The sequence below is a fragment of the Lontra canadensis genome, unplaced genomic scaffold (assembly GCF_010015895.1).
Source record: "Lontra canadensis isolate GAN:19392208 unplaced genomic scaffold, GSC_riverotter_1.0 scaffold59, whole genome shotgun sequence".
NCBI lineage: Eukaryota > Metazoa > Chordata > Mammalia > Carnivora > Mustelidae > Lontra > Lontra canadensis.
Genome location: NW_022631053.1, coordinates 15,383 through 41,981, shown reverse-complemented (window position 1 = coordinate 41,981; position 26,599 = coordinate 15,383). Strand labels below are relative to the sequence as shown.

The 26,599-nt window shown below is 36.0% G+C and overlaps 2 protein-coding genes and 1 non-coding gene across 3 annotated transcripts; 1 reads left to right on the top strand and 2 right to left on the bottom strand.

Annotated features, from left to right (window-relative positions):
- Positions 1-1,826: 1,826 nt before the first annotated feature.
- On the bottom strand, positions 1,827-2,756 carry LOC116878745 (olfactory receptor 10C1-like). Its single transcript, XM_032876505.1, has one exon. The coding sequence runs from the start codon at positions 2,754-2,756 to the stop codon at positions 1,827-1,829; it is 930 nt and encodes a 309-aa protein (XP_032732396.1).
- Positions 2,757-23,229: 20,473 nt separating this feature from the next.
- LOC116879079 lies at positions 23,230-23,340 on the bottom strand. Its single transcript, XR_004384954.1, has one exon. It is a non-coding gene; the product is annotated as a U6 spliceosomal RNA (small nuclear RNA).
- A 655-nt stretch (positions 23,341-23,995) lies between these two features.
- Positions 23,996-24,946, top strand: LOC116878781 (olfactory receptor 10A7). Its single transcript, XM_032876524.1, has one exon. The coding sequence runs from the start codon at positions 23,996-23,998 to the stop codon at positions 24,944-24,946; it is 951 nt and encodes a 316-aa protein (XP_032732415.1).
- Positions 24,947-26,599: the final 1,653 nt, after the last annotated feature.

The window sequence follows — 26,599 nt, the reverse complement described above, 5'->3', positions numbered from 1 at the left end:
ATATCAGTTCATACCTCCTTTAACTATCACAAGTATCTCAAATACTTCTGTAGAATAAACTTGTAATTTCACTGACAGTATCACCTCCTATATCCCTTCAACTTTGCCATTTTAAGATCCAATGCCAGATGCATTCCAGATGCCACAAATCTAGATCACTATTCTTGAGGGCATTTCCAGAAATCTGCTACAGTTAGCAGTGAAGTAATAGTGTCAGAGTGATCACTTCCTAAGATCAACCCTCAATCAATGATTTATGAGAATAAGTGTGTATGTATATAGACCTATGTAGTGATACATTTTAGGATTGTGTTTTACACTATTTCCTCCATAGAAATAAATTTTGGGGCCCTTTTATGATACCTGTCATAATAATGGACAATTTAGTGTCTGTCTTTCCTTGCCTGTGTCATTTTCCCACTCTGAGTCCTTTCCAAATACATAACTTGCACTGGTATTAAGACTTGACTTTGGGGTAAACAACACTAAGATAAAAGTCAAAAGTTAACCCTAATTTTTACCATATATCACTGAACATTTACATTTTTTGGTCACCTCACTTCTCCAAAGTTGCCATAAGAAATCAGTATTTGTTTAAAAGTTATTTAGTTTAAGGGTGCCTGGGTGGCTCAGTCAGTTAAGTGTATGCCTGCAGCTCGGGTCATGATGCCAGGGTCCTGGGGTCAAGCCACACATTGGGCTCCCTGCTCAGTGAAGAGTCTGCTTCTCTCTCTTCCTCTGCTTGCTGCTCTGCCTACTTGTGCTGTCTATCTCTCTGACAAATAAATAAATAAAAGTTTTAAAAAATAAAAGTTATTTAGTTTAATCTCTTATGGAAGCCTTGTTCTTCATTACTTGGGGATCAAAAATATAATAGTTAATTAGCTAGAATAAATGGGCAGTCCCTAAAGGATATTATATTCAAACCCATACATTTAAACAAGGTTTACAATGGGAGTAACAAGAGTGAATGTCAAATAGGGAGAAAAGTCTCTAAAACTTCATTCATATGAAAACTCAAGCACTGAGTGAATAAGAGCAAGGGAAGAATTTAGTTTTGGATAAAGAATTAGGATCCCACCAGATTTACAAGTTAGACACTTTAAACACTTTGGTAGTTTAAATACTTAGAATTGTATTATAGTGTATATCACTCACGAGTATTTATTAACAGTTGATTATTTAAGATGCATGATTATAAGTATAGAGAGCTAAGTAAAGGAGCATATGCCACTTAAGAACTTAAATTCTAACAGCATGTATTTGACACCAAAAATGTAAAGATTACTTCCTATTCTTTTTTAATCTTTTCCCACAAGAATGTTTCATGTTCCTCAGTGATGAGGGATAGGAACCTTAATCTTAGTACCAATGGAGAAAGAAAAAATGAATACTGTCAGGCTCCTGCGTGACTCAGATGGTTGAGCATCTGCCTTCTCTCAGGTCATGATCTCAGGGTTGTGGAATTGAGTCCTGCATCGGGCTCCCTGCTCAGTGGGGAACCTGCTTCTCCCTCTGCCTCTATCTCTCTGTCTGTCATGAATAAACAAATAAAATCTTTTAAAAAATGAATACTGTCTAGGACACAAGAAGTGTTTGATAATTTATTGATTAAATGAAAGATAAATTATTTAAATATCCTATTGCATAGTTGCTTTTTGCTTAAACACATTGAAAAATGTACAACATTTACAAATGTTTCCCAATTGGATGCAATAAATACTTTAAGAAAAATGTATATTTGTAGAGGGATCATAAAACATTGGGTAACTTTTCTGTCTAAATAGTGTAAGTTTCATCTACTATGGCTAGCTTAGGCCATTTGTCTAAGAGGGTTCTTCTGTGTTAACTCTTTGAAAGGCTTCCTTTACTTCCTTGTTCCGCAAGGTATAGATAACAGGATTCAGAGCAGGTGTGACCACTGTGTACATGAGTGCAGTTGCTTTGTCTTTTTCTGGAGTGTGTGTAGTCTTTGGCTGAAGATAAGTGAACAAGGCAGTGCCATAGAACAGAGAAACAACGAGGATATGAGATGAACAAGTGGAGAAAGCTTTGCGTCTGCCAGTTGCTGAAGGGATTCTTACGATGGTTACAAGAATTCTCAGGTAGGAGCACAGGATGAGCAAACAGGGAGTCATAATGAAAAGCACAGAGACAGCGAACATCACAATCTCAATGTGGGATGTATCAACACAAGCCAGTTTCACTACAGGCATGATGTCACAAAAAAAGTGCTGAATCTTTCCTGTTCCACAGAAGGGCAGACTGAAGATATGGGTGATCTGGGCTGACTCCACCACCACCCCAGTGGTCCAAGATGCCACAGCCAATTTCAAACACACACGAGGGCCCATCAGCAGAGTATAATGCAGCGGATAACAAATAGCTACAAAGCGGTCATAAGCCATGGCTGCCAACAGGCAGCATTCTGTCAGTCCCAAGATGGCAAATATGTACATCTGAGCTGCACAGCCCCCCACACTTATGGTCTTGGTCTCCACCAGCAGGTGCACTAGCATCTGAGGCACCACACTGGTAATATAGCACATCTCCAGAAAAGACAGGTTAACCAAGAAGAAATACATGGGAGTGTGCAGGGAAGGGGTTACCCAGATCAGGGAGATGACGATGAGGTTTCCTCCCACAGTAAATGAGTAAATGACTAAGAACACAACAAAGAGCACAGGCTGTAACTCTGCTAGAGAGGAAAAAGCCACGAATGTGAATGTGGTACAGAGGGACTGATTTCTACTCATTGTTGGCTCAGAGCCAGACATCTGTGGAGACAACAGAGAGAACAGAAAATATTGAAGGGAATCCAGTTAGCTAGCATGGTTTTCTATCAAACTTTAGCGAAGGAGCTTTCCTAGGATCAGTGGTCTTACATAGAACATAGTCATTTGGGTTCCTTTTGCTAAATCTTTCTAAATAAATGTCCAATTAAAAGGGAGGTAGTATTTCTTTCTGATTTTGAGTTCTAGATCTTAGGCTATATTCACAGAAATTAAAAGAAAACAATGGCTTTAAGTTACATTATATATTTTTTGTTTTTATCATACTGACATTCTAGTCTTATATACAGAGTGTTGCATAAGTAATATAAGGAGGTATTCTAATTGTAAAGAAGTTGTATAAAACTGAAGTGTATAGAGTAAAATATAATCATGCTATATTTAGGTTCTGAATTCCACACTTTTCTTAAAGCCACAGTTAAGGGTTTGGAATGGAGTGCACTCTAGCCATTTATCAACTCATTTTCATACATATTTTGACTCATTTAGATTTGAAAAGAATAAGTCAACAATTAGGCAGCTAAAATCCATGGAAACCAAAACTAACAGAATCTCCTTTCTACGGCCTCAGTGTAATTTTATAGGACATTATGAATAAGAGAACATACCTATTCATAAGGCAAATTTTCTTTTCCTTGTTGGGCTTCTAGACCTTCTACAGTTGCAAATTGGTCATGGAATATGCAATATTTTTATTCTGACTGAAGACCATAGGGATTGCATTCATTGCACAGCTTAATTAGATTTCTTTCAAGAGGGATTTCTTCAGAAATACAACAATGAGCATTCTATGTAAGTTTGGTTTTCATTTTTCGAACATTTTTTCCAGAGATTACATCACTTAACTTTCAATGTGTAAAACAATAAGTTTCTGGTGGATTTCCATCATACAATTGAAATAATTATTGGATTTATGAATATTTACTGCAGTAATCTTTAAGCTCCTCAAATGGACTGTGACTGTTAAGGTCTTTGTGATATCATAGGCACAGTGCAGGGCTCCAAAGAAGGTTCCATAAACACCTCAGATGGTTTTCACTTTATTATTGGTGTCTAAATTAACAACACAAATAAACTGTCCTGATCAGGGCAATTCCAAATTTTCAATGAAACTAATTAAAATAACATAGGGAGCTGGAGAGGAGAAGGGAGTTGGGGGGAAATTGGAGGGAGAGGCGAACCATGAGAGACTGTGAACTCTGAGCAACAATCTGAGGATTTTGGATGGGAGGAGGGTGGGAGGTTGGGTGAGCCTGGTGGTGGGTATTATGGAGGGAACGTATTGCGTGGAGCACTGGGTGTGGTGGATAAACAATGAATTCTGGAACACTGAAAAGAAATTAAAATAAAATAAATATTTTTTTTAAATGTAAAAAATGTGTTTTCTTCCCTGTCCTCAAGAAGTGTAAAAACTTTTTCATTCTCAAGAATTCTCATTCTTCAAACCTAACACATTTTCTTCTTATTTTGTTTTTCCAGTTTTATGGAGATATAACTGACAAAATTATATATGTTTAAGTACACAATTTGACAATGACAATTACATATGTGTATGAATTGTGAAATAATAACTACAATTAGGATAATGAAAACATACATTGCCACACATTGTTATCATTTTGTGTGTGATAAAAATCCTTTGGGTATGCTGTCTTAGCAAAGTTCAAGTATACAACAGTATTATTAACTATAGTTATCATCCTGTACATTAGACCTCCAGAACTTATTCATCTTATAACTGAAACCTTGTACCCTTTGACCAACATCTCTTCATTTCTCTCACTACACCCCCCCCAGCTCATTCTACTTTCTGTTTCTATGAATTCAATTTTTTTAGACTCCACATAACTGAGATGATACAGTATTTTTCCTTCTGTTTATGGCATAATTCACTTAGCATAATGCCTCCAGGTCCATTCATGTTGTCAGAAATGTCAGGATTTCCTTTCTTTAATGGTTGAATAATATCTGTCTCTGACATCGGTCTTAGCAATGATTTTTGTGGATATGACACTGAAAGCACAGACAAGAAAAGCAAAATAAACAAATTGGACTACATCAGATAAAAAAGTTTCTGCACAGCAAAACAAAGACAGCTAAGAGCATGAACCAGACTGAAGCTATTTATGAGTAAATAAAAATTAAGAAATGAAAGAAACCAATGGGAGCAACATATTACAGAAGTTTGGCCATGAAAGGGAGGAGAAAGACAGGGTGATACCTGGAGAAAAACAGAGGGCGGGATAAGATTAGTTATTATTGTTATTCATTGTGTTTTTTTTTTTCATGGTGTTTTTAAGATGGAAAATCATGAGGCTTTTTAAAATGTTGTATAAAGGAACTACCTGAAATAGAGCTCTTCCTCTCTCATTTGGGAAATAAAGTTGTATAACCTTTATTTAAATTTTTGAATTAAAGCATTAACTTAGAAAACTGTGAACATCTCAGAGTGGAACATTACAAAAATTATCATACTAAGATCAGTGCTTCTAGTACTTAAAATGTTTGATTTGAGATAAAGATTAACTCAGTTATCTGCAACTCAGTGATACTACAACAATATTAAGGTAAAGCAACATGTCAAGGAGGGAAACTGAACCACGTTCTTATACCATGCATGAAAATAAATTTAAAATACATGAAAAACCTAAATGTGAGACACATGAAACCATCAAAATCTTAGAGGAGAACATAAGCAACAACATCTTTGACATCAGCTGTAGCAACTTTTTTTTTTTAAGATTTTATTTATTCACCTGAGAGAGAAAGGGAGCACACGCAGCGGGGAGGAACAGAGGGAAAGGAGCCCAATGTGGGGCTTGATCCCAGGACCCCAAGATCACAAGCAGAAGACAGATGCTTAACCAATTGAGCCACTCAGGCATCCCCAGCTGTCAACTTCTTACCTGACACATTTCCTGGGGCAAGGGAAACAAAAGCAAAAAGCAAAAACTTCTGCACAGCACAGGAAACAATTAAAAAACTAAAAGGCAGCCTTCAGGGTGGGAGAACATATTTGCAAATGACAAAATGATGTATCTGATAAAGGGTTTGTATCCAAAATCTATAAGGAACTTACCAAACAACACCCAAAAAACAGATAATCCAGTTAAGATAGTCTTTGTTTTTATAATTTTCTTAAAGATTTTATTTATTTATTTACTTGACAGAGAGAGAGAGAGAGATAGCAAGCACAAGCAGGGAGAGTGGAAGAAGGACAAGCAGGATCTCTGCTGAGCAGGGAGCCAATGCAGGACTCAATCCCAGGATCCCAAGATCATGACCTGAGCCAAAAGCGGTCATTTAACCAACTGAGCCACCCATGCACCGCAAGATAATCTTTCAGTAATAATGTCAATGATGATGATAAATGGCTAATAATTGTAGCTAATATTTTGTGTTTATCATTTGCTAGATACATGCTTGAGAATTTATATTACCTCATTTAATTTTTATGACCACTCTGAAAGAATTAGTATTGGTATCTCCATTACAAACACCAGGAAGCTTAAAAACAGACTTCTTAAATAATTCCCAAGATATTATAGGTACAAAGCTATAGAATTGGGCTTTGAGGTCAGGCTGTCTCCCTTAATACCAACATATGTAATATTTTTCCTTTCCTTTAAATGCCCTATGCTCTCTCTTCTGTATAAATTACAGAAATAAAATGGTAGAAATAGATGTGTGAAATAGCAACTCAATCAATGTGATAGGGCCCAAATTAATAACAAATTAATAAGAAAAGAGAGAAGAACCACATGGTCCTCTCAATTGATGCAGAAAAAGCATTTGACAAAATCCAGCATCCGTTCCTGATTAAAACGCTTCAAAGTATAGGGATAGAGGGAACATTCCTGAACTTCATCAAATCTATCTATGAAAAACCCACTGCAAATATCATCCTCAATGGGAAAAAGCTTGCAGCCTTCCCGTTGAGATCAGGAACACGACAAGGATGCCCACTCTCACCACTCTTGTTCAACATAGTATTAGAAGTCCTAGCAACAGCAATCAGACAACAAAGAGAAATAAAAGTATCCAAATTGGCAATGAAGAAGTCAAACTCTCTCTCTTCGCAGATGACATGATTCTTTATGTGGAAAACCCAAAAGACTCCACCCCCAAACTACTAGAACTCATACAGCAATTCAGCAACGTGGCAGGATACAAAGTCAATGTACAGAAATCAGTGGCTTTCTTATACACTAACAATGAAAATACAGAAAGGGAAGTTAGAGAATCGATTCCATTCACTATAACACCAAGAACCATAAGATACCTGGGAATAAACCTAACCAAAGAGGTAAAGGATCTGTACTCGAGGAACTACAGAACACTCACGAAAGAAATCGAAGAAGACACAAAAAGATGGAAGACCATTCCATGCTCTTGGATCAGAAGAATAAACATTGTTAAAATGTCTGTACTGCCTAGAGCAATCTATACTTTTAATGCCATTCCAATCAAAATTCCACCGGTATTCTTCAAAGAGCTAGAGCAAATAATCCAAAAATTTGTATGGAACCTGAAGAGACCCCGAATTGCTAAGGAAATGTTGAAAAACAAAAATAAAACTGGGGGCATCACGTTACCTGATTTCAAGCTTTACTACAAAGCTGTGATCACCAAGACAGCATGGTACTGGCAGAAATTGTATAAATAAACATTGTGAGGTGAAAAGGAAATGAAAGAGAATGTATCACTCATTCTGGTTATTCTTTTAATCTTCAAAGAAATATCTGAATGACAAAACAAAACAAAACAACAACAAAAAACCTCTAAAAATCAAATGATGCTGAGAATGTGAAAAATTGGAATTCTTATAAATTTATAACCATTGCAGGATGGTTTGGTAGTTCCTTATAAGTTTAAACATACTTATGACCTTTTTACGCAGAAATCTCACTCTTAGATTCTTACCCAAGAACAATAAAAAAAAATGCAATATGCAAAAAGAAATGTACATGAATGCTTATTAAAGCTATAGTCATCACAGTCTAACTTAGAAACAAGTCCAATGCTCATTAACAAGAATATAAACAGATTTGGGTTTATGCATATAATACCACTAAAAATAGAATGAACTGAGTCACTCACCCTTATGATGAACATTTAGTTGAGTGAAAGCATACAGACACAAAATCCCACTCACTATGTGATTCAATTCACTGTAACTTTTAGAGAATCAAACAAAAATCTATGGTTATAGAAATCAGAAACTGGTTGCCTTAGGGGGAGGGAAATTGACTATAAAAGTCATGAGGAAACTCTGTGGAAGAATTTAGTATTTTTTCTTTTGTGTGTATGTGTATAGTTATATAAAATTACTAAAAAATCATTGAACTGAAAACCTGAGTTGTGTATATTATACTCCTTGTTAATTATCTATATCTATCAGACATACACACATATATATATATGTACATATACATATATATATATATATACACATACACAAACATATCTTGGAGATGTGGGGCTTGTTTCCAGGCCACCACAAGAAAGTGAACGTTGCAGTAATGTAAGTCAAATAAATTTTGGTTTACCAGTGCCTATAAAAGTTATGTTTATAGTATATTGTAGTCTATTAAGTGTGCAATAATATTATGTCTAAGAAAATGATGTATGTACTCTATTGATAAATATACTAACCATCATCTAAGCTTTCATCAAGTAGTAATCACTGATCCCAGATCACCACAATATAATAGTAATGAAAAAGTTTGAAATATTTGAGAATGACCAAAATGTGACACAGAAACATAAAGGAGCTAATGGTGTTGGAAAAATGACACTGACAGACTCGCTCAATGCAGGGTTGCCACAAAGCTTCAATTTGTAAAAAAAAAAAAAAAAAAAAAAAATGCAGGGTCATTTGGTGGTGTAGTTGGTTAAGTGCCCGACTCTTGATTTTGGCTCAGGTCACGATCTCAGAGTCATGGGATCAAACCCCGCATCAGACTCCATGCTGGGTGTGGGGCTTGTTTAAGATCCTCTCTCTCCCTCTCCCATTCCCCACTCACTTTCTCTAAATAAATAAATAAATAAATAAATAAAAATAAAAAATGATGCAGTATCTGCAAAGTGCAATAAAGCAAAGCACAATGATTAAGGTATGCCTGTATATTCATATATCCACGGAGAGATACATAATGATAAAACAAAGCATCTGGCATTATACATGTACTATTTTCTGCAAATACCATCAATTTTTCTTCATTCTAAACTTTTTATCTTTTTGGTGTTTTTTTAACTCACCTTACTGCATCACACAGAAAAATATTCCAAGGTTTCACGTCAAGTCTTATGAATTGCCTTAGTTTTTTTTTTTTTTTTTTAATGTAGATACACTTTACTAAATTAAGAAAGTTGCCGTTTTAGTAATGAGTCTCCAAAATAGGCACCAGTAAGCCCCATCTCCTGGTATTCAGGTATTTATGTAGTTCCTTCCTATCTTGCCTAAATGGCAATGGGTGATCTACAAGTTTGCAATAAAAAATACAAAGATTGAATTAAAAAGAAGATGTTGGGTCTCACATCCTGCTCTTTAGAATCACTGCTCTTGGAGAAGCCAGCTGACATGTCATGAGAACTCAAAGCAGCCCTACGGAAAGATTTACAGGGCAAGTTGCCAGTAGTCAGAACCAACTAAACAGCAGTGTGTGTTACCTTTGGGAAGCTGATCAACCAGCTCCAGCTTAGTGCCAGATGGCTGCAGCCTTCTTAGCCCAAATCTTTTTTTTTTCCAGCTTTACTGAGATATTAATTGACAAATAACATTGTACAAGTTTAAGGTGTACAATGTGATGATTTGATACATGTGTATAGTTTGTGAAATGATTACCATATGAAACTTAGTTAACACCTCCATAGCCACACATAATTACCATTTTTGTGTGCATGTGGTGGGAACATTTAAGACTTACTCTCTTAGCAACTTTCAAGTATATAATACAATATTGTTAACCATAGTCATCATTAGATCTTCCTCTCATGACTAGAAGTTTATGTCTTTGACCAACATCTTCCCTCCCCACCCCATCTGCTTTTGGCCCTGGCAACAACCATTCTACTCTGTTTCCATGAGCTTAGCTTTTTTAGATCCCACATACAAATGAGAGCATATCTTGAGTGCAGTCTAGTTAATGGCTCTGAGCCAAAACCTCCTGGATAAAATGAATTCCGAAACCATGGAAATGAGGTAACCAATGTTTTTACTGTTCTAAGTACTGAGGTAATTTGCAACATAGTGATAGATAATAACAATAGATAATTATAATCAATAGATTGTTTGCTGAGAGTAAAGAATGACTGTAAAATACAATCAAACTCTTTGTGTGCACCTAATAAAAAGATATCATGACTTCTTTTTTTAAAATATTTTATTTATTTGATAGAGAGAGAGGGAGATCACAAGTAGGCAGAGAGGCAGGAAGAGAGAGAGGGGGAAGCAGGCTCCCTGCTGAGCAGAGACCCACCCCGCCATGATGCAGGGCTCAATCCCTGGTCCCTAAGATCATGACCTGAGCCAAAGGCAGAAGTTTAACCCACTGAGCCACCCAGGCACCCTGATATCATGATTTCTTATGTTTAATCTCTTAAAATGGTAAAGAATTGACCAGTTTTCTAATGTCAAATGTGATCATTATATGTTATCATTTTTATGCATTCCTGAATTATTTTTCCTAATAGCTAATTTTGGATCTTTACATTGATATTCAAGAATAAAGTTGGCAATATTCCTTCCTAGTACAGAATTTATTGGTATTGGTCTGAATAGTGATTCAGCTTAATAAAATGATTTCGGAACACTAACATTTCTTCAATTATTTACACACAAAAACAGTTTGTGAAAGACTTGATAGTGTGTGTGTAATTGTTGCATTTTTAATTGTTTGGTAGAATTTTCTGGTGAAGACATCTGGTTCTATATTTTGGGGGGATTTCTTTTGACTACTGATTCATTCTTTAAAAAATTGTCTTATCCAATTATCATTTTTTTCTTGAGTCAGCCTTGGAAAGTTATATTTTTTTGCTCAGGGTTTTAAAATTTCATTCATCACATTGTTATCTTCTTTTGACACTTACTCTTTTTTTGTTGGAATACCTGAAGAGAGATACCTTTTACTTACTTTTTATTTTTGTTATTTATTATTCACTATCTTTTTTAGAATATTATTCACTTTATTTTCTGAGTATATCTTGCCAGAGTATTGCGAAATTTTAATTCTTTTCAAAGAATCAGTATTGACTCCACTAATATTCTCCTCTGTACATGCATTTTGTTTCATTAATCTCTGATGTTTTCTTTGTTATTTCCTCCCATTTTCAATGGGTTTAATTTGCTATTTCTTTTTAAGTCTAGGGATGAATAGTTAAGTCCTCATTTTTTGATGCTATTAAAAATAATTATGAATTGCAGTTTAATATAGAAATTTTATGAATTCCATATTACTTTTTGACAAATCAATATGGCAGGGAGAATAATGGCTCCCCAAAGATGTCCAGGCCCTAATCCCCCAAACCTGTGAATATGTTCCTTTATATGGAAAAAAGGCATTTTGTAAGTGTAAAAATTCTAGAGACTCTAAGATGGGGAGATTATTCTGAGCAATCTGAATTGGCTTGATCTAATTACACGAATTCTTAGAAATGACTCTTGGAATGTGACTCTTGATCTCAGGTTCAAACTCCACATGGGAGGATTTATTTAAAACAAAACAAAACAAAATGTGTGTCAACTATATTCAAGCAAAAAAAGTAAAAGAAGAGGATATATCCCTCAATTTAAAGCACACAAATAGTATTTTACACACTTTTACTGTTTGCATGCCTTTCACATTTACACACCACTTTCGGATGATTTTAATTTGTGCTCATCATCCTCTAAGAGCTTGATATCCCCTGGATTAACTCACATATTAAAATCTAAAACAGAAATCTATGGACCAAAACCTAGACACATGTAAGGTAATATTTTATCTTTGTTCAAGAGCAACTAGGCACCCTCTTTAACTGGAATGTCTTCATTCTTTACTCTTTCAAAATGAAATTTCACTAAACGAGAATTGCTCCATAATCTTTTTGGAATGGGATCTGTGTCTATTTTAACTTTCAAACCTGCTGCTTTTCACGGTGCCTGCCGCTTCACAGATGAACCAAAAAAATCTATCAGAAAAGAATCGTTGATTTGCCTTCAGGTAAATACAAAAATACAACTGGAAATCTTTTGGCTAAAATAGTTATGATGAACTATCCACAAGATGGCAGTAATCTATAGTCAGGGAAAGTATTGTTTGTGACATTAGGAACTGGTAAGGAGCTAGCCTATTATAGAGTGGCATTTGGATACTTATACAGTGAGCTTATACAAAGTATTTTATCTGAATTTTGTATGTGTGTGTGGGTTGAGAAAGTGATATTCATTTAGGAACAGATAATTTAGAAATAACTCCATTGAAGTTCACCATGCATTTGGACAAGCTGATTTTCACAGTTTTCTTGTTGAGATCTTATAAAACTTTGATTCAATCTTTTTAAAAAACAAAGGGTGCCTGGATGGCTCAGTGGGTTAAGCAGCTGACTTGATTTCAGCTCAGTTCATGATTTCAGGGTCTTGAGACTGAGCTCCATGTAGGGCTCTGCACTCAGTCTCAATCTCAATCTCTCTCAATCTCTCTCTCTCTCCCTCTGCTTCTACTTCCACTCTCCCTTGCTCTCTTTATCTCAAATAAATAAATAAATAAATATTTTTAAAAATAAAAGCCTGACATATAAAGTTAGTAATGCACCACTTTCCACTGATTTTCTTGCTGAATTTGTAACTCTATCCTTTATATGATGTATAGTTATTTATTTGATACAGGTATGAAGTAAGATAGATCAAGTACAAGATAAATATCATATGATTCACTTATATGTGGAATTTAAGAAACAGAGGAACATAGGAAAAGGGAAAAAAGAGTAAAATAAGACAAAATCAGAGAGGGAGACAAACCACAAGAGACTTAAAAAAATTTCTTAAGATTATTTATTTGACAGAAAGAAAGAGAGCTTGCACAAGCACAGGGGCGGGGGAGAGGGAAAGGGAGAAGCAGGCTTCTCACTGAGCAGGGAGCCCCACATAGGGCTAAATCCCAGGACTCTGAGCAGAAGTCAGGTATTTAAGGACTGAGAGCCACACAGGCACTCCAAGAGACTTTTTTTTTTTAATTTTTAAATTTATTTTCAGCATAACAGTATTCATTGTTTTTGTACCACACCCAGTGCTCCATGCAATCCGTGCCCTCTCCAATACCCACCACCTGCTTCCCCCAACCTCCCATCCCCCGCCCCTTCAAAACCCTCAGATTGTTTTTCAGAGTCCATAGTCTCTCATGGTTCACCTCCCCTTCCAGTTTCCCTCAACTCCCTTCTCCTCTCTAACTCCCCTTGTCCTCCATGCTATTTGTTATACTCCAAGAGACTTTTAAACAAACTGAGGGTTGCTGCAGGAAAGGTGGGTGGGGGAATGGGCTAAACGGGTGATGAGCATTAAGGAGGCACTTGATGTAGTGAGAATTGGATGTTGTATGCAACTGATGAATCACTAAACTCTACTTCTGAAACTAGTAATACATTGTATGTTAATTAAACCGAATTTAAATTAAAAAAAGATAGATAAAATACATTTCTTATAACTTTTTCTTTGAAATGGTTAGAGATTTTCTTACTAATTTTAAAGATGATGTATCCAATTGAAGATTAAAAAAATACTTTAAACCATCCTCCCATTGTTAGTTCACTTACTTGGAAAATAAGGATTAAGGAATAGTCCTTTAACTTTTGCAAATGTAGCAGGGAACTTCGTATTTCTTTTTGAGATGGAAGTAAAACTAGGAAGTGATGAAGTTTTCTATCCATTAAACCCAGGGCTCATGCTTAGATTAACCTTAAGCTCCTATGGCCTTTTCAAGACTTTTTGTCCCCCTTAGATTTCATTAGAATTTTTAGGAATCATTCCCATTGTGCTAATTTGTAGGCATTTTAACCTTATATTTATTTATGAGTTGGTTCTACAACAAATACATTTTAATACAATAGAGTGATTTCCATAGTTTTGTTAGCTCATTACAAAACACTGCAAAGAATAATGATGTCTCTACTTACTAAACGAAGTAGTTTGAGAAATTTCAAGGATAAAACATTCCAAGTGGTAAAAAAGAAAGAAAAATTACTTAACTTCTATATGACATTGACCATTTTAGATACTATAAGACACTGCTTCCATGGAACAGTATATGAATCTTGGTACTGTTTACAATATTCTCATATTAAAACAAACCAACAGCTAAACTATTTAAAGCTTAAGACAACAATAAATTACGTGTTGATTATCAGCTTAATTAACTTGATGTGTTTAATCATTTGAAAAAGATGATTATTAGGATAATTTGTGTTTAAAATAACATTTTAAAATGAAATAAAACTGAAATTTAAAAATCATGCCAATTTCAAGGACATGGTACAAATTTCTTTTATCAGCATTGGACCAAAATCTATTCCACAAAAAAATACAAAAATCTTATGGGAAAAATTAAAATTTATGTTCCTCACATAGTCTTGGCATATTGATAGTTATAATCCTGGGGAACCTGACCAGTGTGCCCAATAGACTCATCAGAAAATATCTATTATTGAGAAATGCATATTGAATTGCAATCATTATAACTTGAAGAAAATATAGATAGTTCCATGAAAATTCTATATCCTCCCCTATGAGATAAAACAGTTGTTTAATTAACAGTAGGTCCCTCTAATGTCCCTGGGATCATTTCCCCAAGGCCATTCATACTTTTAAGTATTACTTCTAAAATATATCAACCATTTAGTGCCAATGCAAAGCAGGCTCGTCTGCCTAAGGTATTTGCTTAATTCTTTTTTTTTTTTTTTAAGATTTTATTTATTTACTTGACTGAGAGAGAGAGAGTCAGTCTCTCCCCTGAACAGAGAGCCCTACATGGGGCTCAGTCTCAGGATCCAAGATCATGACCTGAGCTGAAGGCAGACGTCTAACTCACTGAGCCACCCAGGCGCCCTGGCATTTGCTTAATTCTGAAGATCTGAGCTAATCAACAAAATTTCTTGTTTTAAAAATATCATTAAGCTTCCAATTAAAGAAAATATGGGATTTTATTTGGTAAGATATATCCCAATATTCTTTACGACATTTCATTCTTCAATTTTTAAGGAAAAAAAAAAACTAGTTTTATCTGGGTATCTGTATATAATAATAACATTTTAAGAAAAATAAATATGGGACTTCATTTATGGAAAAAGGAGTAAGTTTATGCATTATTAAAATAAAAATAACAAAAACAATAGGGCTCTTGTTCTGTCTAGAAAGCTATAGAATGCTAAAGAAAAGAGCATTAAGAAAAAAAATGAGAGTTGTATATTAAGGAATGCTGTGGATAACAATCATACAAAGTATTTCAGTTCAGATCCTGGGTTCATTCATTCTCCAATTTACTAACTTATACTTTGTGTTGTTCTGTTCCAGTTAGAGAATTTAATAACAACCTGAGCTTTGGCTTGTTTTCCAAATACTAATGATGTAATTACATTGATCCATAATATATTTTTTTTTTAATGAGAAAACATGTATTTGTAAAAAAGCAGGCCAGAATGAAAGGTAAAGTCTATTTCTTCAGAAATGTTTGAAGTTGACTTGCTTAGGAGGTGAAAAGCTCTTTAGCCTCATTAGACATAGCCAACTACAATAGTGGACTTAAGTAAATATCATTAAATTATCAAAATGTCATGCAACAAGTAAAATAGTATATTCTCCAGAGCTATGCGGTAATTGTGGCAACTCAGTCACAGTTTGAAAATTAAAAAAGAAAAACATTAATATAAATCTGTGATAGTGACTATAATCACTGCTGATGAATCTTTTTTTAAGAGGATATATATATATATATATATATAGATAGATATGTGTGTGTATGTGTGTGTGTGTGTGTGCAATGTAATGTAAAGGCAAGGTGAAAAATGTACAGTGCTAATTATCAAGAAATCAAGAAACTGACAATTTTCTTGGACAGCCTTATTCATATTTACATTAGAGACCATGGATGGTACACTGTAGATCTTGATCACTCAAAGTTCAACCATTCAACCTAGCATTGCTCTCTGCTACATCAATATCAGAATTCTGAGAGACAGTGGTGGTTTAGGCATTTTAGGTATACACTAAAAATCATAATATAATAAATATAAATGAACAAATATCAATAAAATATTTATACCTTCATCAACCCTCATTCTTTTTTTCTCAACACAAAAAGTGGAGTATTTTTAGACCCATAACAATTTTAGAGTTGTGGCAAAATATTGGTGAGCATGATAATACATATGAAGCTTTTTATCAGTTTTGCTCAATGTACCAACAATAGTGTTGTTGCTATTACCAATGGCGAGAATGGTATTGAAGTAGTTTTGCAATTATGGTGAGAGGGTATTGGTCACTATTATATCTGTTACCTATTATCCTAGGACCCCTAGGGGAATGGAGAGCATAGGATCACCAGAGTTCCTTTCCTAATGCTATTGAGGACTTTAGCTCAGAACTTACATAAGCAAAAAAGACAAGTGAGCTAGAACCAAAACTACATATGTTTAGGGCAGAATTAAAACATGGAATCTTCAATTGAACTAATTGTTTCAGAATAGATCTACATGCTGTGAGTTTCCAGCTCCTCACTTTCAGAGGGGAAGCCCATTTTATATATAATTTTACTCTACAATGAAGTAGTTAGGTTTTTTCCTCAATTAAATTTGAAATATGTATTGTAACATAATAGATCCAATATTCACCTAGCTCCAATATTTGAAAAACACAGAAACATTGCTCATCTCAGCTTCAATGTACAATTATGAATAATTGTTTTTTCCAACATGTTTCTGTGATGACAAATGTTTGATATGTTATTGCTAAGTAAAATTTGTACAGAAAATATTTGTATAATTCTACTTTCAGTCAAAATATTTTATTCTAAATAAGATACAGTGCTTGAGTTCATAATAATTGAGTCAGTACTTTTACGACTAGACTAGATTTTTAGTGGACATGCAATAGTGGCTCTCACTTCCGATCATGTGATCTTGAAAATGATTGACTGCTGTTGATGGTTTGGGTAAACTACTTCATAATGTTGCTGACTTGGCAACCATTTGGGATAGCCAAGTTGCCTGCAGAGACCTTAAACTGACATTAACCCTTCCCTCAAGTGTATGTCCTGGGTAACAACCCAAAAAGTCACAAGGAAATATAAGTTCCTGCTAGACCCTGCCCAACTGCCCTTGTGATAAATAATAGGCTCCCTTGTCTCCAGGTCCTTCTCTTTATATGCCCTTAGATAAAACTGTTGGGAAGCATAACAAAATCCTGCTCTTTTCCATTTAAATTGACCAACCTGGCCTTAGCCAGGGAATCCCAAAGTACTCCACACTTGGGCCCTAATAAAAGCATGTGCCCTAGCTCCTGTTCCACTCTTTCTGCCTGTGCAATGTGTTGACTTCCTGATGTGCCTCGTTGAGAGAACCTTGTGCCTCTTCCAGAACCAGTGAGTAAAAAATTCTATTTTCTTTCTCTTGTGGTCTTTTGTTGAACCATGCACAACATCGTACACACCAACTTTACTTAATAAATGATAATTTGACAAAGTCACAACACAGTGGGAAGCAGAGCTGTTTTGATGGACAGGAATTGAAATGAGTGTTGGAAGGTGGACTTCTCTATTGAATGATATATTCATTCAGAAGTTTGTTTTGTTTTGTTTTGTTTTTTTCTACTCATCATGAAAAAAATATATATATCTTGCATGAATCTTATTAATTCCTTATCATCTTGGTGCATATTTTGTCTTGTCAGTGATCACTGTCTGTAGCTCATATTCTTCACCAGAAGCATGCTATTATCATGAATAAGTGGAAGTAGTTTAGGCAGATAGTCATTACAATAGGATCATCTACTACGTTTTTCCCACCCCCCCTTTTTTTAAAATTTCTTTTCAGCGTAACAAAATTCATTGTTTTTGCACCACACCCAGTGCTCCATGCAATCCGTGCCCTCTACAATACCCACCACCTGGCTCCCCAACCTCCGACCCCCCACCCCTTCAAAACCCTCAGGTTGTTTTTCAGAGTCCATAGTCTCTCATGGTTCACCTCCCCTTCCAATTTCCCCCAACTCCCTTCTACTCTCCATCTCCCCATGTCCTCTGTGTTATTTCTTATGCTCCACAAATAAGTGAAACCATATGATAATTGACTTTCTCTGCTTGACTTATTTCACTCAGCATAATCTCTTCCAGTCCTGTCCATGTTGATAAAAAAGTTGGGTATTCATCCTTTCTGATGGAGGCATAATACTTCATAGTGTATATGGACCACATCTTCCTTATCCATTTGTCCGTTGAAGGGCATCTTGGTTCTTTCCACAGTTTGGCAACCATGGCCATTGCTGCTATAAACATTGGGGTACAGATGGCCCTACTTTTCACTACACCTGTATCTTTGGGGTAAATACCAAGTAGCACAATTGCAGGGTCATAGGGAAGCTCTATTTTTAATTTCTTTTTTTAATTGTCTATTTTTAATTTCTTAAGGAATCTCCACACTGTTTTCCAAAGAGGCTGCACCAACTTACATTCCCACCAATAGTGTAAGAGGGTTTCCCTTTCTCCACATCCTCTCCAACACACGTCGTTTCCTGTCTTGCTAATTTTGGCCATTCTAACTGGTGTAAGAATGTGGTTTTAATTTGAATCTCCCTGATGGCTAGTGATGATGAACATTTTTTCATGTGTCTGATAGCCATTTGTGTGTCTTCAATGGAGAAGTGTCTGTTCATGTCTTCTGCCCATTTTTTGATATGATTATCTGTTTTGTGTGTGTTGAGTTTCAGGTGTTCTTTCTAGATCCTGGATATCAACCTTTGTCTGTACTGTCATTTGCAAGTATTTTCTCCCATTCCGTGGGTTGCCTCTTTGTTTTTCCTGACTGTTTCCTTTGCTGTGCAGAAGCTTTTGATCTTGATGAAGTCCCAAAAGTTCATTTTCGCTTTTGTTTCCTTTGCCTTTGGAGACATATCTTGAAAGAAGTTGCTGTGGCTGATATTGAAGAGGTTACTGCCTATGTTCTCCTCTGGGATTCTGATGGATTCCTGTCTCACATTGAGGTCTTTTATCCATTTTGAGTTTATCTTTGTGTACGGTGTAAGAGAAAGGTCGAGTTTCATTCTTCTACATATAGCTGTCCAATTTTCCTAGCACCATTTATTGAAGAGACTGTCTTTTTTCCACTGTATATTTTTTCCTGTTTTGTCGAAGATTATTTGACCATAGAGTTGAGGGTCCATATCTGGGCTCTCTAATCTGTTCCATTGGTCTATGTGTCTGTTTTTATGTTAGTACCATGCTGTCTTGGTGATCACAGCTTTGTAGTAAAGCTTGAAATCAGGTAACGTGATGCCCCCAGTTTTATTTTTGTTTTTCAACATTTCCTTAGCAATTCGGGGTCTCTTCAGGTTCCATACAAATTTTAGGATTATTTGCTCCAGCTCTTTGAAAAATACCGGTGGAATTTTGATCGGAATGACATTAAAAGTATAGATTGCTCTAGGCAGTATAGACATTTTAACAATGTTTATTCTTCCAATCCAAAAGCATGGAATGGTCTTCCATCTTTTTGTGTCTTCTTCAATTTCTTTCGTGAGTGTTCTGTAGTTCCTCGAGTACAGATCCTTTACCTCTTTGGTTAGGTTTATTCCCAGGTATCTTATGGTTCTTGGTGCTATAGTAAATGGAATCGATTCTCTAATTTCCCTTTCTGTATTTTCATTGTTAGTGTATAAGAAAGCCACTGATTTCTGTACATTGACTTTGTATCCTGCCACGTTGCTGAATTGCTGTATGAGTTCTAGTAGTTTGGGGGTGGAGTCTTTTGGGTTTTCCACATAAAGAATCATGTCATCTGCGAAGAGAGAGAGTTTGACTTCTTCATTGCCAATTTGGATACCTTTTATTTCTCTTTGTTGTCTGATTGCTGTTGCTAGGACTTCTAATACTATGTTGAACAAGAGTGGTGAGAGTGGGCGTCCTTGTCATGTTCCTGATCTCAACGGAAAGACTGTGAGCTTTTTCCCATTGAGGATGATATTTGCTGTGGGTATTTCATATTAGATTTTATGAAATCCAGGAATGTTCCCTCTATCCCTATACTTTGAAGTGTTTTAATTAGGAGCGGATGCTGGATTTTGTCAAATGCTTTTTCTGCATCAATTGAGAGGACCATGTGGTTCTTCTCTCTTTTCTTATTAATTTGTTCTATCACATTGATTGATTTGCAAATGTTGAACCACCCTTGCATCCCATGGATAAATCCCACCTGGTCATGGTGGATAATCTTTTTAATGTGCTGTTGGATCCTATTTGCTAGGATCTTGTTGAGAATCTTAGCATCCATATTCATCAGTGATATTGGTCTGAAATCCTCCTTTGTGGTGAGGTCTTTGCCTGGTTTGGGGATCAGGGTAATGCTGGCTTCATAAAAAGAGTCTGGAAGTTTTCCTTCTGCTTCAATTTTTGGAAACAGCTTCAGGAGAATAGGTGTTATTTCTTCTTTGAAACTGAGGTAGACTTCCCCAAAGAATCCATCAGGACCTGGGCGCTTGTTTTATGGGAGGCTTTTGATCACTGCTTCAATCTTGTTACTAGATATCAGTCTATTCAGGTTGTCAATTTCTTCCTTGTTCAATTTTGGGAGTTTATAGTTTTCCAGGAATGCATCCATTTCATCTAGGTTACTTAACTTATTGGCATATAACTGTTGATAATAACTTTTGATGATTGTTTATACTTCCTTGGTGTTAGTTGTGATCTCTCCCTTTTCATTCATAATTTTATTAATTTGAGACTTCTCTCTTTTCTTTTGTATTAGTGTGGCCTATGGTTTATCGATGTTAGTGATTCTTTCAAAAAACCAGCTTCTAGTTTCATTGATACGTCCTACTGTATCTCTAGTTTCTATCTCATTGATCTCTGCTCTAATCTTGATTATTTCCCTTCTTGTGTGTGGAGTTGGTTTGACTTGTTGTTTATTCTCCAGTTTTTTAAGGTGTAGAGGCAGCTGGTGTATTCTGGATTTTTCAATTTTTTTGAGGGAGGCTTGGAAGGCGATGTATTTCCCACCTAGGACCGCATTTGCTGTATCCCATAGGTTTGGAACAAAGTGTCTTCATTCTCATTGGTTTCCATGAATTATTTCAGTTCTTCTTTGATCTTCTGGTTGATCCACGCATTCTTAAGCAAGGTGGTCTTTAGTTCTAGGTGTTTGAGTTCCTTCCAAACTTTTCCTTGTGATTGAGCTCCAGCTTCAAAGCATTGTGATCTGAGAATATGCAGGGAATAATCTCAGTCTTTTGGTATCGGTTGAGTCTTGATTTGTGACCCAGTATGTGGTCTATTCTGAAGAAGGTTCCATGTGCACTTGAGAAGAATGAGTATTCTGTTGTTTTAGGGTGGAATGTCCTATATATATCTATGAGGTCCATCTTGTCCAATGTGTCATTCAATGATCTTGTTTCTTTATTGATTTTCTGCTTCGATGATCTGTCTATTTCTGAGAGAGGCGTGTTAAGATCTCCTACTATTAATGTATTCATATCAATATGACTCTTCATCTTGATTATTAGTTTTCTTATGTAATTGGCTGCTCCCATATTGGGGGCATAGATATTTACAATTGTTAGATCATCTTGGTGGATAGTTCCTTTAAGAATTATGTAGTGTCCTTCTGTATCTCTGACTACAGTCTTTAGTTTAAAATCTAATTTATCTGTTATGAGAATCGCTACCCCCTCCTCCTTTTGAGGTCCATTGGCATGAAAGATGCTTCTCCATCCCTTCACTTTCAGTCTGCGTGTATCATTAGGTTTGAAATGGATCTCTTGTAGACAACATATGGATGGGTCCTGTCATTTTATCAATCTGCAACCCTGTGTCATTTTATGGGTGCATTTAGGCCATTCACATTAAGAGTGATTATTGATAGATACATTTTTATTGACATCGTGTTACCTTTGAAGTCTTTCTTTCTGTAGATTGTCTCTATATTTCTGTTCAATGATATTCTTAGGATTTTTCCTCTTTTATAGAACCCCCATTAATATTTTCTGCAGTTTCGGCTTCGTGGTCACATACTCTTTAAGCCTTGCCGGTCTTGGAAACTCTTTATCTCTCCATCCCTTTTGAATGTCAGTCTTGCTGGATAAAGTATTCTTGGCTGCATGTTCTTCTTATTTAGTGCCCTGTATATATCTTGCCAGCCCTTTCTGGCTTGACAGGTTTCTGTAGATAGGTCTGACATTATTCTGATGGACTTTCCTCTGTATGTAAGGAGCTTCTTTGTCCTAGCTGTCTTCAAGAGAGCCTGTCTACAGTTATAATTCCTCATTCTTACTATCAGGTGTCTCAAGGATTTTTGAGAATCTATAATCTTGGGGGGAGACCGTCCTGCCTCTAGTACATGAACGCTGGTTCCATTCGTGAGATTGGGAAAATTTTCATGGAGAACTTGTTCCACTATATCTTCTAGACTTCTTTCTTTCTCCTCCCCTTCAGGGATTCCAATAAATCTGATGTTAGAACATTTCATGGCATCATTTATTTCCCTAATTCTGTTTTTGTGGCTTTTAAGCTGTTTGTTCCAGGCTTCCTCCTGATCCTTTTTCTCTATCTATTTGTCCTCCAGATCACTAATTCTATATCTGTCTCAATTACCCTAGCTTTTAGAGAATTTAGATTAGATTTGAACTCATTGAGAACATTGTGAACATCATCCCTGGTGGCTTTCAGTTCTGCCCTAATCAATTCTGTTTTGTCATCCATGGCTTTCTCCAACCTAGCTATTGCCTGGATAATTGTTAGCCTGAATTCTCTTTCAGACATATTGTCTATGTCGACGGCCATTAGCTCTGTTGCAGAAGGCCCATCCTCTGAATTTTTCTTTTGTTCGGCATTCCTCCTCCTGGTCATTTTGGTGAGAGATGGCTGAACAGATGTAGCTGGATGTATCTACCATGGTGCAGTCAAGGTGCACCCTGGAAGCTTCTGAGCAATCAAGAGTCCCCACCCAAATGAAAGAAAAAAGAAAGAGAGAAAAAAGAAAAAAAAAGAGATAGAGAGAGAGAGAGAGAGGAAATAAAGAAAGACAAAAGAGAAGGCTCAGCACAAATGGGCCCCAAGGTAAGATTTATGAAATATACAAACAAAAACAGACAAACAAAAAGGCTGATAAAAGTATATGACAAGAGAAAAAAAATATATATATATATAAAAGCAAAAAAAAAAAAAAAAGAACCTCATCAAAAAGAACCCCAAGTATAAGATTTAAAAATATGGAATGTGTTTTTCACAAATTTGCATGTCATCCTTGTGCAGGGGCCATGCTAATCTTCCCTGTATTGTTCCAATTTTAGTATATGTGCTGCCAAAGCGAGCACCATCTACTACTTTTTAAAAATATGAAGAAAGTCCAGGGTACAAAAAGATAAATTATGAGCTAGTTTCAATTTTCTAATCTTTTATTATATTAATTACATGTTTCTACCGAATGGAGTACATTCGACACCATCATTCACTCTGTGCATACATGAAATAAGTCAAGCAGAGATAGTCAATTGCCATATGGTTTCACTTACTTGTGGAGCATAAGGAATAACACAAAGGACATTGGGAGATGGAGAGGAGAAGTGAGTTGGGAGATATCGGAGTGGGAGACAAAACATGAGAAACTATGGACTCTGAGAAACAAAGAGAATTTTGGAGGGGGGAAGGATGGGAGGTTGGGTAAGCCTGGTAGTGGGTATTATGGAGGGCACGTATTACATGGAGCACTGGGTGTGATGCATAAACAATGAATGCTGGAACACTGAAAAGAAATAAAATAAAATAAAATGAAAAAAAGATATATATTTTTTTCTTAATTTTATCTTATTTTAAACATTCTTTCTGCTTCAGAGAAATAGAATGGTGAGACATGTTAGCACAGAGTTGCAGTTATGGCTTTTATTGATATTTTTTAAAATTATATCGATATATTAAACACTATCCTTTGATGCACATATTTTGATTCTTACAGAGAAAATACTCTAAGATATGATTTGTGAAAATCACACCAGAGTCACCGAATTTATTCTTCTTGGTTTTACAAATAACCTTGAGATGCAAGTTTCCCTCTTTATTTTGTTCATCGTCATCTATACAGTTACTTTGTTGGGCAACTTCCTTATCATCACAGTCACCAGTGTCGATCCTGCTCTTCAAACACCCATGTACTTCTTTCTCCGAAATCTGTCACTTCTTGAAGTCTGTTTCACCTTGGTCATGGTGCCAAAGATGCTGGTGGATCTAGTGTCTCCAAGGAAAATAATCTCTTTTGTAGGCTGTGGGATCCAGATGTACTTTTTCTTCTTCTTTGGTAGCTCTGAATGTTTTCTCCTGTCTATGATGGCATATGATCGCTTTGTGGCCATTGGTAACCCTCTCCGTTATTCAGTCATAATGAATAGGTCCCTATGCTCATGGATGGCTCTTGGCTCTTGGATGTCTGGTATTCCTGTCTCTATGCTACAGACAGCTTGGTTGATGGCCCTTCCTTTCTGTGGACCAAATACTATAGATCACTTTTTTTGTGATGGTCCTCCAGTGCTGAAACTAGTCACTCAGGATACAACCATGTATGAAATGCAAGCACTTGCTTCCACGCTACTATTTATCATGTTTCCCTTTTCCCTCATTTTGGTCTCCTATACCCGCATTATCATCACTATCCTGAGGATGTCCTCTGCTACCGGTCGCCAGAAGGCATTCTCTACTTGTTCATCACACCTCATTGTGGTATCTCTTTTCTATGGAACAGCCAGCTTGACCTACCTAAGGCCCAAATCCAACCAGTCCCCTGAGAGCAAGAAGCTAGTGTCATTGTCCTACACTGTCATCACTCCTATGTTAAACCCCATTATCTACAGCCTCAGGAACAATGAAGTGAAGGGGGCAGTCAAGAGGACATTTACTCGAAAAGTCTTGCAGAAGTTAGATGTGTTTTGAGTTCCATTGCTTAGTGTTTCTAAACAAAGAAGAGACAGCAGAACCCACAGACAAAAGCTTAAAAGGAGTACAAGATTAGCTCTGATTTTGTCAGTGTCACTTGCTGTGATAGATGGGTCTCAGTGTATCAGTCAGACTCCCAGAAAGAGACAGATGGTACTCTTGGGATAATTGAGAGAATATTTATGAGGGCTCTGTTTGTGAATTGGGGGGCAAGACTAGATAATTGTCATACAACTCATATGATGGAAAATCCACAAGTCTTGATCTGAAGGGGTAAGGAGAAGAAGTATTGCCTGGAACCTGGAGGATGCTACAACTATATGTAAAGCCACACAACTGGAGCCCTGTTCTTTAGAGGAAAAAGGCAGCCATCCTGGTCTTATGCTATTCTGAATCTCTCAAATCTGCAGATGGCTGTTCTTCATCAAACCAAATCTGAGACAGAGGACAAGAATTTCTGCCAATGCAGTATATAAAGGCCAGCCTTGTGGGGCACAGATCAGAATAAAAAAGTTATGAAGCATAAATGAAAATATTTACCAGAGACCCCTATATATTCTGCAAATAATATGATGCAAGTATAATCTTGTAATGTGCTCTAGGTAACTTTTAAAAAGATGTATCGAAAAGTGGGGACTTGTAGTTGCCAAGAATTCACGGTGCAAATTCTTTACATAGGTTGCTGCTTTAAATGAGGTTACATAATAAGATTGCCTTCATATGAATATTTCATAATATGGTTCTGGACCTCTTTGATCATTGACTTAATCATCTATTAATTTTTATTTTATTTTTTAAAGATTATTTATTTGAGAGAGTGAAAGAGGGGAAGGAGTAAGGAAAGAGAATCTCAAGCAGACTCCATGCTGAGTGCAAAGCCTAACAGGGGGCTCAGTATCATGATCCTGAAATCATGACCTGAACCAAAAACCAAGACTTCCACACTCAACTGACTGAGCCATCCAGGGTTGCTTATTAATTTTTATTAATTAGCTGTTGCTTACAATTTAAACAAGAAATACTTGCTTTCCACTATAGTAAAAGCAAGAATAGTGATAATAATAGCCAACATGATTTATCAAAGCATTAATAAATGTCCTCATGGGGTGTCCAGGTGGCTCAGTCAGTTGAACATCTGCCTTCGGTTCAGTTCATGATCCCAGGGTCTTTGGATCGTGTCCTGCATTGGGCTCCCTGCTCAGTGGGGAGACTGCTTCTCACTACCCTTCTGCCCTCCCCATGCTCATGCTCTTTCTCTCTCTCTCAAATAATTAAATAAAATCCTAAAAATCCTTAAATAAAATCCTAAAAAAAAAGTCCTCACAACAACCCAATAGGTAGATCCTATTATACATTTATTTTTCATAAAAGATGAATTAGGATCAGAAAATTTAAGAATCTTGACAAGGTAGGGTTATTGAGAGGTAGTCACAGGAATTCAAATTCAGACCCTTCTACATTTGAAATTCAATATGTTAATTTTTTAAAAAATCTCTAGGACATTTTCGTCCTGATAAAGCACCACTTATACATGGGAATATTGTCTGTAAGGCCATAAATGCCTTAAATCACCTAAGAAGACAAAATGAAATTGAGTCAAATGTAATTTTGGAAAATTTCATATTTCCACTCTCATAAAGATATATATTG